The 14,624-nt window shown below is 42.4% G+C and overlaps 1 protein-coding gene and 1 pseudogene across 1 annotated transcript in view; one reads left to right on the forward strand and one right to left on the reverse strand.

Moving 5' to 3' along the window:
• CALN1 (calneuron 1) overlaps positions 1-14,624 on the reverse strand; it is a 596,934-nt gene that overhangs the window by 307,859 nt on the left and 274,451 nt on the right. Inside the window, exon 3 of the mRNA XM_063953758.1 lies at positions 14,125-14,268. Within this exon, the coding sequence (XP_063809828.1) occupies positions 14,125-14,268 (144 nt within the window). The remainder of the gene's footprint in view (positions 1-14,124; positions 14,269-14,624) is intronic.
• On the forward strand, positions 9,690-9,807 carry LOC135052330 (5S ribosomal RNA; annotated as a pseudogene).

Raw genomic sequence — 14,624 nt, forward strand, 5'->3', positions numbered from 1 at the left:
GTACAAGTATTGCAGACAATCCGCACTTGGGATGGGCGCCCAGCATCCACTACGGACTACGAGAAATAGAATTATCGGTAAGTAAATTCTTATTTTCTCTAACGTCCTAAGTGGATGCTGGGGACTCCGTCAGGACCATGGGGATTATACCAAAGCTCCCAAACGGGCGGGAGAGTGCGGATGACTCTGCAGCACCGAATGAGAGAACTCCAGGTCCTCCTCAGTCAGGGTGTGCCCCTGACCAAGTAGCAGCTCGGCAAAGTTGTAAAGCCGAGACCCCTCGGGCAGCCGCCCAAGATGAGCCCACTTCCTTGTGGAATGGGCTTTTACTGATTTTGGCTGTGGCAAGCCTGCCACAGAATGTGCAAGCTGAATTGTACTACAAATCCAGCGAGCAATCGTCTGCTTAGAAGCAGGAACACCCATCTTGTTGGGTGCATACAGGCTAAACAGCGAGTCAGATTTTCTGACTCCAGTCGTCCTGGAAACATATATTTTCAGGGCCCTGACAACGTCAAGTAACCTGGAGTCCTCCAAGTCCCTAGTAGCCGCAGGTACCACAATAGGTTGGTTCATGTGAAAAACAGAAAACACCTTAAGGAGAAATTGAGGACGAGTCCTCAATTCTGCCCTGTCAGAATGAAAAATTAAGTAAGGGCTTTTATATGATAAAGCCGCCCATTCTGACACACGCCTGGCTGAAGCCAGGGCTAATAAAATATTTCACAGGGAAGGTGAAAATTCTAATTCCACAGTGGTGAGTGGATCAAACCAATGTGACTTTAGGAAACTCAAAACAACATTGAGATCCCAAGGTGCCACTGGGGGCACAAAAGGAGGCTGTATATGCAGTACCCCTTTTACAAACGTCTGAACTTCAGGCACTGAAGCCAGTTCTTTCTGGAAGAAATTCGACAGGGTCGAAATTTGAACCTTAATGGACCCTAATTTTAGGCCCATAGACAGTCCTGTTTTCAGGAAATGTAGGAAACGACCCAGTTGGAATTCCTCTGTAGGGACCTTCTTGGCCTCACACCACGCAACATATTTTCGCCAAATGCGGTGAAAATGTTTTGCGGTTACATCCTTCCTGGCTTCGACCAGGGTAGGGATGACTTCATCTGGAATGCCCTTTCAGGATCCGGCGTTCAACTGCCATGCCGTCAAACGCAGCCGCGGTAAGTCTTGGAACAGATAAGGCCCCTGCTGGAGCAGGTCCTCTCTTAAAGGTAGAGGCCACGGTTCTTCCGTGAGCATCTCTTGAAGTTCCGGGTACCAAGTCCTTCTTGACCCATCCGGAACCACGAGTATCGTTCTTACTCATCTCCTTCTTATGATTCTCAGTACTTTTGGTATGAGATGCATAGGAGGGAACACATACCCTGACTGGTACACCCACAGTGTTACCAGAGCATCCACCGCTATTGCCTGAGGGTCCCTTGACCTGGCGCAATATCTGTCTAGTTTTTTGTTCAGGCGGGACGCCATCATGTCCACCTTTGGTTTTTCCCAACGGTTTACAATCATGTGGAAGACTTCCCGCTGAAGTCCCCACTCTCCCGGGTGGAGGTTATGCCTGCTGAAGAAGTCTGCTTCCCAGTTTTCCACTCCCGGAATTAACACTGCTGAGAGTGTTATCACATGATTTTTCGCCCAGCGAAGAATCCTTGCAGTTTCTGCCATTTCCCTCCTGCTTCATGTGCCGCCCTGTCTGTTTACGTGGGCGACTGCCGTGATGTTGTCCCACTGGATCAATACCGGCTGACCTTGAAGCAGAGGTCTTGCTAAGCTTAGAGCCTTGTAAATTGCCCTTAGCTCCAGTATATTTATGTGGAGAGAAGTCTCCAGACTTGATCACACTCCCTGGAAATTTTTTCCTTGTGTGACTGCTCCCCAGCCACTCAGGCTGGCATCCGTGGTCACCAGGACCCAGTCCTGAATGTCGAATCTGCGGCCCTTCCATAGATGAGCACTCTGCAGCCACCGCAGAAGAAAACACCCTTGTCCTTGGAGACAGGGTTATCCGCTGATGCATCTGAAGATGCGATCCGGACCATTTTCCCAGCAGATTCCACTGAAAGGTTCTTGCGTGAAATCTACCGAATGGGATCGCTTTGTAAGAAACCACCATTTTTCACAGGACCCTTGTGCAATGATGCACTGATACTTTTCCTGGTTTTAGGAGGCTCCTGACTAGCTCGGATAACTCCCTGGCCTTCTTCTCCGGGAGAAAACATCCTTTTCTGGACTGTGTCCAGAATCATTCCTAGGAACATTAGACGTGTCGTCGGAAAAAGCTGCGATTTTGGAATATTTAGAATCCACTCGTGCTGTCGTAGAACTACTTGAGATAGTGCTACTCCGACCGCCAACTGTTCTCTGGACCTTGCCCTTATCAGGAAAGCGTCCATATTTCTTTTTAGGAAGAATCATCATTTCGGCCATTACCATGGTAAAGACCCGGGGTGCCGTGGACAATCCAAACGGCAGCGTCTGAACTGATAGTGACAGTTCTGTACCACGAACCTGAGATACCCTTGGTGAGAAGGGCAAAATTTGGACATGTAGGTAAGCGTCCCTGATATCCAGTGACACCATATCGTCCTGGTTCGCTATCACTGCTCTGAGTGACTCCATCTTGATTTGAACCCTTGTATGTAATTGTTCAAATCTTTTAGATCTCACCGAGCCGTTTGGCTTCAGTACCACAATATAGTGTGGAATAATACCCCTTCCCTTGTTGTAGGAGGGGTACTTTGATTATCACCTGCTGGGAATACAGCCTGTGAATTTTTTTCCAATACTGCCTCCCTGTCGGAGGGAGACGTTGGTAAAGCAGACTTCAGGAACTTGTGAGGGGAAGACGTCTCGAATTTCCAATGTACACCTGGGATACTACGTGTAGGATCCAGGAGTCCACTTGCGAGTGAGCCCACTGCGTGCTGAAACTCTTGAGATGACCCCCCACCGCACCTGAGTCCGCTTGTATGGCCCCAGCGTCATGCTGCGGACTTGGAAGAAGCTGTGGAGGACTTCTGTTCCTGGGAATGGGCTGCCTGCTGCAGTCTTCTTCCCTTTCCTCTAACCCTGGGCAGATATGACTGGCCTTTTGCCCGCCTGCCTTTATGGGTACGAAAGGACTGAGACTGAAAAGACTGTGTCCTTTTCTGCTGAGATGTGACTTGGGGTAACAAAAGTGGATTTTCCAGCTGTTGCCATGGCCACCAGGTCCGATGGACCGCCCCTTTATACGGCAATACTTCCATGTGCCGTCTGGAATCTGCATCACCTGACCACTGTCGTGTCTATAAACATCATCTGGCAGATATGGACATCACATCTACTCTTGATGCCAGAATGCAAATATCCCTCTGCGCATCTCGCATATATAGAAATGCATCCTTAAAATGCTCTATAGTCAATAAAATATTGTTCCTGTCAAGGGTATCAATATTTTCAGTCAGGAAATCCGACCAAGCCCCCCCAGCGCTGCACATCCAGGCTGAGGCGATTGCTGGTCGTAGTATAACACCAGTATGTGTGTATATACTTTTTAGGATATTTTTCAGCTTCCTATCAGCTGGCTCCTTGAGGGCGGCCGTATCTGGAGACGGTAACGCCACTTGTTTTTATAAGCGTGTGAGCGCCTTATCCACCCTAAGGTGTGTTTCCCAACTCGCCCTCACTTCTGGCGGGAAAGGGTATACCTCCAATAATTTTCTATCGGAGGAAACCCACGTATCATCACACACTTTAATTTATCTGATTCAGGAAAAACTACAAGTAGATTATTCCCACCCTACATAATACCCTTATTTGTGGTACTTGTAGTATCAGAAATATGTAACACCTCCTTCATTGCCCTTAACATGTAACGTGTGGCCCTAAAGGAAAATACGTTTGTTTCTTCACCGTCGACACTGAAGTCAGTGTCCGTGTCTGTGTCTGTGTCGACCAACTGAGGTAAATGGGCGTTTTTACAAGCCCCTGACGGTGTCTGAGACGCCTGGACAGGTACTAATTTGTTTGCCGGCCGTCTCATGTCGTCAACCGACCTTGCATCGTGTTGACATTATCACGTAATTCCTAAATAAGCCATCCATTCCGGTGTCGACTCCCTAGAGAGTGACATCACCAATACAGGCAATTTGCTCCGCCTCCTCACCAACATCGTCCTCCTACATGTCGACACACACGTACCGACACACAGCACACACACAGGGAATGCTCTGATAGAGGACAGGACCCCACTAGCCCTTTGGGGAGACAGAGGGAGAGTTTGCCAGCACACACCAAAAACGCTATAATTATACAGGGACAACCCCTTATACAAGTATTTTCCCTTATAGCATTTTCACATATGTAATCATATCGCCAAATAAGTGCCCCCCCTCTCTGTTTTAACCCTGTTTCTGTAGTGCAGTGCAGGGGAGAGCCTGGGATCCTTCCTCACAGCAGAGCTGAGCAGGAAAATGGCGCCGTGTGCTGAGGAGAATAGGCCCCGCCCCCTAAAACGGCGGGCTCTTCTCCCGGAGTTTGTGAGATCTGGCAGGGGTTAAATACATCCATATAGCCTCAAGGGCTATATGTGATGTATTTTAGCCATAAAAAAGGTATAATACATTGCTGCCCAGGGCGCCCCCCCCAGCGCCCTGCACCCTCAGTGACCGCTGGTATGAAGTGTGCTGACAACAATGGCGCACAGCTGCAGTGCTGTGCGCTACCTTATGAAGACTGAAAGTCTTCTGCCGCCTGTTTCTGGACCTCTGGACCTCTTCAACTTCGGCATCTGCAAGGGGGGTCGGCGGCACGGCTCCGGGACGAACCCCAGGGTGAGACCTGTGTTCCGACTCCCTCTGGAGCTAATGGTGTCCAGTAGCCTAAGAAGCAAATCCATCCTGCACGCAGGTGAGTTTACTTCTCTCCCCTAAGTCCCTCGTAGCAGTGAGCCTGTTGCCAGCAGGACTCACTGAAAATAAAAAACCTAACTTAAACTTTTATTCTAAGCAGCTCAGGAGAGCCACCTAGATTGCACCCTTCTCGGCCGGGCACAAAAATCTAACTGAGGCTTGGAGGAGGGTCATAGGGGGAGGAGCCAGTGCACACCACCTGATCCTAAAGCTTTTATTATTGTGCCCTGTCTCCTGCGGAGCCGCTAAACCCCATGGTCCTGACGGAGTCCCCAGCATCCACTTAGGACGTTAGAGAAAGTAGGTTTTAAAATTTTAAAGAACAATTATGTGTTCTAGATATTTGCAGGAAAATAAATATGACCTGCTGTGAAGGAAATATGATTGTGTATTGCACTTGTTTGTTCTAACAGACTGAAGGCATTCGTTAGTATATGATATATGGGAGTACTACTGGAAGTCAGCCTCAGTATGTAACACATTCTCAGCCTACTGAGCCTAGATTACTAAACACAGTTAAAGCTATGCAAACGCCTCAAGGGAATTTTAGAGAAATCTTCTTCAGCAAAATCCATTACAGTATTATTAAGCTATTTGCAGAAGTTATGACTAAAACATTGACTAAAATAAAAAATGAAATCTGATGACTAAAGTTTGACTAAAAACGAAGCATAAAAAAAAATGTGACTTTAAACCAACTACAATTCTAAGCAAGTGACTAAGACTAAAATTGAAAATCCTTGCATAAATCAAACAGTGAGCTGCACAGGCTTTCTCTCTGCTACTTCGTGTAACAGTACTATGGCAGTGGTTGAGACATGCTGCCTGGAGGTGGAGCTAATGCAGCAAATGACTGGTGATTGGAGAAGAGTGCACACAAGTGTTCGTGGACAGCATTCAGGTACATTACTATTTCAAGAGGCCAGAGTCTCTATTGTGATGAACACTGCAGTACAGGATTACTACTAGAGCTGTTCCACTGCATATCATACTATAAGGCAGGCAGTGGAGCAGGAGCAGCATCATAAAGCCTGTATTGTCATCACTCACACTGTCTAATGCCACTCTAGCTGCTTCCACTGATGCTTCTGCTGCACTGCTGCTGGTCATACAGTGGGAGGTACTAAGGGCAAAAATGCGGAAAAAACTCAGAAAATGCAATTGTTGGAGTTTGGCTGTATTTCCATATGTTCAAATCTCCAGAATGCAATACATATTTAGATGGCATTACCCAATTTGCATCTGAGAAGGATCCTATCAGCACCCTGTGGTGCGCGTGTCATACTGAGAATTACTCCCGGGTCATGAACCCAGATGTCCTGTAATCGCAAAGGACAGCTCTTATTGGAAAAACTGCCCTTTGCAATTCTAATTGCATTTCTAGGTACATACCGGCATTATTAATCATGGATACAATGCATAGTACATTCCAGCAATATCATAGACTGCTCTTTACTCTTGTTCCACTTGCTCATTCCTTGCTCTGTCCTTTATTTTATATTTATATTCTCATTATCTCTACTCTTCTTCCTTTACTTCATCCACTTCTCTCTTTATTCTTTATGTTCTACAATTCCCAATTTTTTTCTTTCCACGCTCTCATACCTTATCCGCCTCATCCTTTATTTACTCTCTCCGCTCCTTGAAGCCTCACCTTTCCCTTTAGTCTTTATACTTTATTCTCATTTCTTTCTTGTCTTCCTTTAATTCTCTATCATTTCTCACTCATTCATATATCACATAACATACTGTCCTTTCCAATATCTAACATAGAGCATCTCATTCACCTCCCTGATTATGGCAGTGACGAGTGCTCTCCCCTTCCCCCAGTTGGGACATTATTATTATTATTATCATCATCATCATCATCATCATCATCATCAAGTTTGTATGGTTCCACAAAGTGTAAGCAGAGCTGTATATGGAGAATTACAGTAGTGTAAACAATATAATACAATAAATAGGAACAAGCCAACAGTATAGGAGCACATACGTATTATATATTTAAATATTTAGATAACAAAATGAGATAGGTAATAACAGTTGCACTCTGTGACCCCGTGTCAGGTTAGTCAGAAAAGAAGGCATAGGCGTCACAACTGTAATGGAATGGAATGCAATGGCATAGCCAAGCTATGTTATTTATTTTATTTTTTTAAAGCTACTTTGGCAGATGAAGATTTTGTGTTATATTGTTGTTCACTTTTAAATATCAACCTGGAAGGAGCTGCAGGGCAGATGGACAAGCTTGCCATTTCCTAGGTAACAAAGTATTTTATGTAGATTACTGAAATCCCACACAGGTGCTTGGCTAGCCATGTCAAGCATTGCCTTTTCATTTTTTTTTAATCTACTACAGTGATTCCCAAACTCGGTCCTCAATGAGAACTAAGTATATCCATGCTTGGCCACAGGTGACTAAATTAGTACCTCAGTCAATATGATATAACCATCTGTGTTGAGCCATGGATATACCATGTGTTGAGCCACGGATATACTTAAAACCTTAGTGCTTCTTGAGGACAACATTTGGGAACAACTGATCTACTACTGTACAGTATATAGCAATACCTTTCTGAGATATGCAAGATATGTCTTGCCAATTGTTGTGATCAATGAGTGGTAATTACTAAATGAGTACAGGTAATGAGGATTTTCTATCACTGCTTAGTGCAGTAATAGGAAGTCTGACATCATAATTTATCACTAAAATAGCAATACCCAGCTGCCTCAGTGATACCTTTGATAGCTTTCTTTCTCCCGCACCAATCTTTCTCTCTGGGCTAAATAAAATAAAGTTTGATATAATGTTTTTGAGCCAGATCGCATCAATTTAGTAAATCGGAACTCTACTAAAGGCAAAATCACTGGGAGATCGAATGGAAAATCTGACTTTAGATGTTAATTAGACTATTTGAACAAACAGCAAATCCTTTACATAAACCACAACAGAAATCTCCGATTTACTAAGAATTGCATTGTTAAAACCGATAGAATACACAGAAAAATTTAAACACTATAGAGGAAATTAATAGATCTGCCTGTGAACAGCAAGTTTAGCCGAAGCTTTGCATATGTGCAAGCTTTGCTGTGTTATTATGTAAAACAATTAAGAAATGGTTCATTGAAAAAAAATAAAGTGTGAGTTATCCCCAAAACCACAACCAACCCCAGATCTCTCAGCTTGATCTGCTATTGGAAAGTTGGGGGGGAAGGGGGACAGCTTGGGGTCCCTCCCATTTTTCTAACAACCAGCACCGGGCTGAACCAGCTGAGGGGCATATGCTATAGTAGGATGACACACAGTGTGGGGTCCACCTGTTAAACCGCAAAACAAGTCTTAAATTGGTCCTGCCAGCTTGGGGGAAGCACTGATTGGCTGAGAGCTCCAGTTCCCATGCTCTCAGCCAATCAGCGCTTCTCCCATTCATTCCTATAAAATCTTAATCTCTCACAACAGCTAGTACTGTATGGAGTTTACAGTACTGTCCGTTTCGGCTCAGGATTTGTGTTTTTTTGTTTTTAAAGACCAGTGGACTTCTATAAGGATCAAAGAGGATCTAATCCATGGGTTTGTGAGTATGAAATTTTGTTTTTTAAAGGATCTCCCCATTCGGTATCTGCGTACTGTCATTATTTTCATATTTTCTTTACAGGCTGACTACAGGTGCCAGCAGTCCCTTAATGTGCGAGCATGTTGGCACTTGTTGTTCCAACATCCCGGGCCAGGCTTGCTGGGACATGTAGTCTCACTGTAAAGAACAACAGTATATTCTATTTTTTACATCATTAACCCTGCACCCACTGCTACCAGGTTACAGGAAATAGCCCCAAGCTTTCAGTTATCTGGTTTAGAAATCAAACATGATTAGCGTCTCCATTCTCATTCCAAATCTTTTTCCCATTTCCCCATCTCTCTCTCTCTCCAAATTCCAACTTTCTTTTACTCTTCCCATCTCTCTCTCCACCCATCTCCCCCACTCTCCCTCCCTCCTCTATTTTCTTTGTCTGTATCTCTTTTTCTCTGTCACTGATTAGTTATTTTCTTCAGTTTTTCTCACTCTTTCTCTCTCTATATCTATTACTCACTAGCTCTTTTATTCTGTCTCTATCTGTGACTCCATTTAGCACCTGTGGGGTTGGATCTGCACTGGACTGGGGTGACAATGTTATTGTCAATATGAGCAACGGCAAAAGTTATTGTCAATATGAGCAACGGCAAAAGTTAGTTATTATACCCTCAGGGGGTGTGAGCAATTTCACCTGTTGGTGGTGCTCCCACAGTCAGTAGTATTAGTCAAAAGAAAAAAATAGGAAAGAAAGACTCTTTGTTGGGGCATGCTTAATGCAGAAAGGAAAATTATTTAAAAATGACCTTTTAATTAATTATTAAAAAGACAGTAAGGTTACACACAGCAATTTACAAAGATAAAGTTACTCAGTAAAAAATAGAATGAGGTGAGCACCTCCAATGGACCTAATGATCTAAAGATTAGTTTTGAGGTGTTCTTCTGCTGTCAGTCATCATATATGATTGAGTGATTCACACAATCATATATGATGACTGAACGCAGAAGCAACATTGTATTAACCCATTCCTATACCCACCCTTCCCTGGCATTTATACTACCCTCCGAATCTGTGTACTATCTAGTCCAAGGTGCCAGTTACTAACACCTGCAATGCAAATGTAACAGGAACACAACACCTGGAAAGCAGACGTACACCCTGTTGCTCAACAGTTGTTAACCACACTCTCTCATCTCTGGCATTCTAATCAGTAGTGCCATACTTAACTGGTTATGCCCAATCTCATTTGATCTTGGAAGCTAAGCTGAGAAAGGCCTGGTCAGTACTTGGATGGGAGACCACCTAGGAATACCAGGTGCAGTAACTATAAAATTTTGACACAGAAATGGAGAAGTGGAGAAACCTTCAACCTGAGTGTTTACTCTATCCTCTCCACTAGAAGGTAGCCCTGCAAATTGTACCTTATTTACTCTATATGTGAACCCCTCAGGTGATGAGTTATGGAAACCCACTGTGAATGTAGGAATTAGTGATCCATATACCCTAAGGATCCTACCTTGTATTTGGCGGTCTTCTCTCGTCTTCGCAGAGAGATGAGTATTGTCAATTTACTCAGGAATAGCAGTCACTGGTTTTCGTCAACAACTCAATTTATTTATTAATATGGTTCAAAGATGCCCTTCTCTTTCAACAAGTATTACAACAAATGTCAATTTCACAAATTGGTTTGCTTTTCACAATACACAGGAACAATTGCCTACACAATAAACAGAATGTTTGATTAGGCCGGAACCTGTCGTCTCTGGGTCTTCCTTCCTAAGCGGATTAGAAATCTTAACTCTGAACTTTATGCATACCGCTAGTACCAGATACAAGAAGGTTAGGACAGTGAATTCCTCAATAACCAAAGTAGCAATAGAGTGTCATGCATGCACTGACAAGAACTATATTAAAGTGACACAAATCAATGTTCTTTTCCCCTTTAGTTTATACTGCGCAGGTTATTAGCTTACTACCACGTTGGTGCAAATGAAGTTTATGGCGCCTAATAGGAATCTTTGAGGTATAGCGTTTATATGAACTCCCTGCCTTTAGCCAAGAACAATACTACTTGTATTCTTTCCATACAAATTATTTGTAAATAAGTTGAAAGTACTCCCTTAACGAAAGAGTTAATTGGTGCTGATAAATCTCTGTGAAGGTGAAGCAGGCTTAATATATTGGTCCTAAATGATTGTCACGAGCTGAACTCTGTATCACTCTGAATAAGATGGGTACCTGGTCCTGCCTGGCTGTTTACTGACTGTGCGCTGGACAGGGCTCACTTAAACCCAACTTAGGTTTTTGTAATTCACCTGCAGAGTTTCCTCAACGTATAAGTGCAATTCAATAGCTAGAGGTATACTGGTTAATAATTATGAGGTCTGAGCTAATACTTTAAGTCTCTGTATTCTCTATGCTGCTGTAATATCAGGGTCTTTATGACTTTAGGACAGTGGCACTATGCTGCAGCAATTGGCTCTAACTACATGCCAAAGTGAGGTGATACTGTGTCCGGTCTAAAATAGCTTATCTTGCTCTGGGCAGTCAGTGTAGGTTGAAATAGGCTGTTTTAGATTAATATTGTTCAGTTGGATGTGAGAATCCCTTCAGGGACATACAGCCCTACTATAGCTGTCTCTGTGCGCCCTCTGATTGCCTTATATGGACCGTCCGGGGCCACCTCCCGATCCTCCCTGTGTGTACACACACTTACTCACTGTCAGGCAGAGTCTCCATCTATAAATGTCAGTCACCTCCAAAACACTTTCCTGAAGGCGTTCCCGCTAGAAGTATCTTACAGCAGGCAGTTAGAGGGAGGGATCCACTACCGCCCCCGTCATCAGCGTCAGAGATGACATCTTCTCTGGAGCGCGGATAAGGATCTCCACATCGGACTCACTCTCCAAGCTCAGCGGGACACACCGGAGTCTGTTCGGGGTAATTCAGCTTAACTTTGCCATCAGATGCAGGTACGGAGCAGCTACCACAGCTGTTAATGCCGCACCGAGTACGCAGCACCAGCGCACCTCTCTCCGTCCCCTCAGCAAGCTCTCCATCAACTACCTCTCCCAACTGTCACTGGCCCAACCACCTGACTGGTCATGTGACCTGCTCCTGAGCTCTAGAGCAGTTGCTGGGGCTGCGGTCTGTCAGTTATATAATGACATACACCTGCACTGTAGAGTGATGCACAATGTCAGACATACTGTAATACTTCACATTGTGGAGTATTACATATATACAGACCACACACTTAGTACCTACAATTCCATCAATAGGTATACAGTAGGTCTATCCCATCCCCCATGCTGATAATCAAGCCCTTTCTCTTGGCAGAATATTAAGTCTATGTTTACAACCAGGGCTGATTATCTATTGGCACTAATGATAAACCAATATTGATATCCAAATTAAAGTGCCACATTATCGTAACCTAATATATTCACCTTACTTTGTTCATCTATATTATATTCTGAACACCTCAGAATTAATCTTTAGATCATTACAGACTACATGCTACCCCCTTAGAGGGTCCATTGTTCTAATTTTTACTGAGTAACGTTATCCTTGTAAAATTCTGTGTGTAACCTTACTGTCTTTTTAATAATTGATTAAAAGGTAATTATTTTATCTTCTTCTTTACTGTATTAAGCATGCCCCAACAAAGAGTCTTTCTTTCCTCTTTTTACTCTGTCACCCATTGGCTATTTTTTTTCATTCTCCTGCTTTATGTCACTCATTTGCTCTTTTCTTCAGTCACTTTCTCCTCGGTCATCTCTTTTATGCACTCTAGGTTTGTCTAAGCATGTCTAAGTATTACTGCCGGATGGAATGTCAAACAAGAAGAGTCAAATTGATGTTGTGAACATTGGAGGACAGGGACACCCATTTTGGTAGCTATGCACTCTGCACATTGACAGCACACACCACCACAATGACATAAGTACAGATTTTTGGTCTCCCAAGGAAAATATAGTAGAGATTACAATACACATTTTTGTTACTTAAAGAATGTTATTAGAACTTTGGGGGTCATTCCGAGTTGTTCGCTCTGTATTTTTTTCTCGCAATGGAGCGATTAGTCGCTAATGCGCATGCGCAATTTCCGCAGTGCGACTACGCCAAGTAAATTTGCTATGCAGTTAGGAATTTTACTCACGGCATTACAAGGTTTTTTCTTCGTTCTGGTGATCGGAGTGTGATTGACAGGAAGTGGGTGTTTCTGGGCGGAAACAGGCCGTTTTATGGGAGTGTGCGAAAAAACGCTACCATTTCCGGGAAAAACGCGGGAGTGGCTGGAGAAACGGGGGAGTGTCTGGGCGAACGCTGGGTGTGTTTGTGACGTCAAACCAGGAACGACAAGCACTGAACTGATCGCAGATGCCGAGTAAGTTTGAAGCTACTCAGAAACTGCTAAGAAGTGTCTATTCGCAATTCTGCTAATCTTTCGTTCACAATTTTGATATGCTAAGATTCACTCCCAGTAGGCGGCGGCTTAGCGTGTGCAAAGCTGCTAAAAGCAGCTTGCGAGCGAACAACTCGGAATGACCCCCTTTATGCATATAATCACATCACTTGTCTATTATAAAATACATAATTAAAATAAAAGTTCCCTTTGCTGAAGGATAATGAATACAATTGAAACTACAATTTTGAAAACATATTTTAATACCTGGATTCTGCATTACATTTTAAGATCTTTAGATTCTTTATATTACTTACTCAGGAATCATTACTTTGTACATTAAGCATACACAGAGATAATATGGTTAGGGAATTCATTATGCAATGGCATTTCTAACAATATATCTCTAGTCAGCACTCACTTACAGTCTTAAAATGCAAGTGGTTGTCAGACATTGGCATTTGTGAGATAAATTACAAGCTACATCTCTCCTTGCAATGGCATTCAGAAAACATCTAGTAGAACATCAAATGCAGATCCAAAAATGTAATAGGTTTAACAATTATAAAACACCACATCTATGCTTTAAGGCCTTGTTCAAATTTATGTGTTTTCTGTTTTCAAGTAAACACATAAAAAATGGCCATGCAGCAGTTGTGTATTTTTCGACAGTTGAGAGATGTAAAAATGTACCAAGATTCCAGTATAACACATTAGACTGTCAAATCAAAAATGTGAATGTTACAGGTATGATGGTTTTGGTTAAGCTAATGTCTATAGAGTTTTAACTAGAAAATGAAGTGTTTGGGATTTTTTTTTGGCTGACATCTAAAAGTAGTATATGAAGAAAAATTCTAAAGGTCTAACAAGTAGAGGTTACAAATGAGTCAGCAGTGATATATATATATATATATATATACACACACACACACACACACACACACATTATATACGTGCAAGAGTTTAAAATGTTCAGTTTTAAAATCTGCTTCATCTAATGACCAGAACAGTTCAAAGCTTCAGGATAACAAATTGTTCAAAATGTTATAGCTATAAGGAACCCTAGAAGGATTTCTTTAAAACTCAAGCTTCTGTAGGAACATCAGAACACAATAAAACATATTCTATTTGGATCATTCAAAAACAGGATAATATTTCAAGTATTTATTTTCATTCTAGTCCAGCAACATCTATTAGTAAGCTTGGAAATTAGGATAGATGTTTATTGACACTTACCATCCATATCAAGACGTTGCATAATAATGGCCAATTCAACTTCACTAGGCATGTAACCCAATGATCGCATTGCCATTCCCAGTTCTTGTTTTGAAATGAAACCATTCCCATCTCGATCCAATACTCGGAAGGCTTCGCGGATTTCTGTTGTAAGAGATTGAAACAATTCACAATATGCTCCATTTGACTTCACCATGTTGAATGAAAACACATTAAAATACAAATTCAAGTACATGAAGGCACACTGTTCATAATAATTTAATAAAATCATGGAAACTTTATAATATGTACATATATATGTACATACATATAATTATGTATATATATATATATATATATATATACTTATAACAAAATAGCTCTCCCTACTACATATTGGGAGACATTAATAGTCTTGCATTGTGGAATTTGTCATGTAAAATATAAAACATTTAATTTTGACCACAACAATATTGAATCAATATTTTTATTTAGCACAATAAATCTTTTAAAATGTACAA

Source organism: Pseudophryne corroboree, chromosome 2 (assembly GCF_028390025.1).
Source record: "Pseudophryne corroboree isolate aPseCor3 chromosome 2, aPseCor3.hap2, whole genome shotgun sequence".
Taxonomy (NCBI): Eukaryota; Metazoa; Chordata; class Amphibia; order Anura; family Myobatrachidae; genus Pseudophryne; species Pseudophryne corroboree.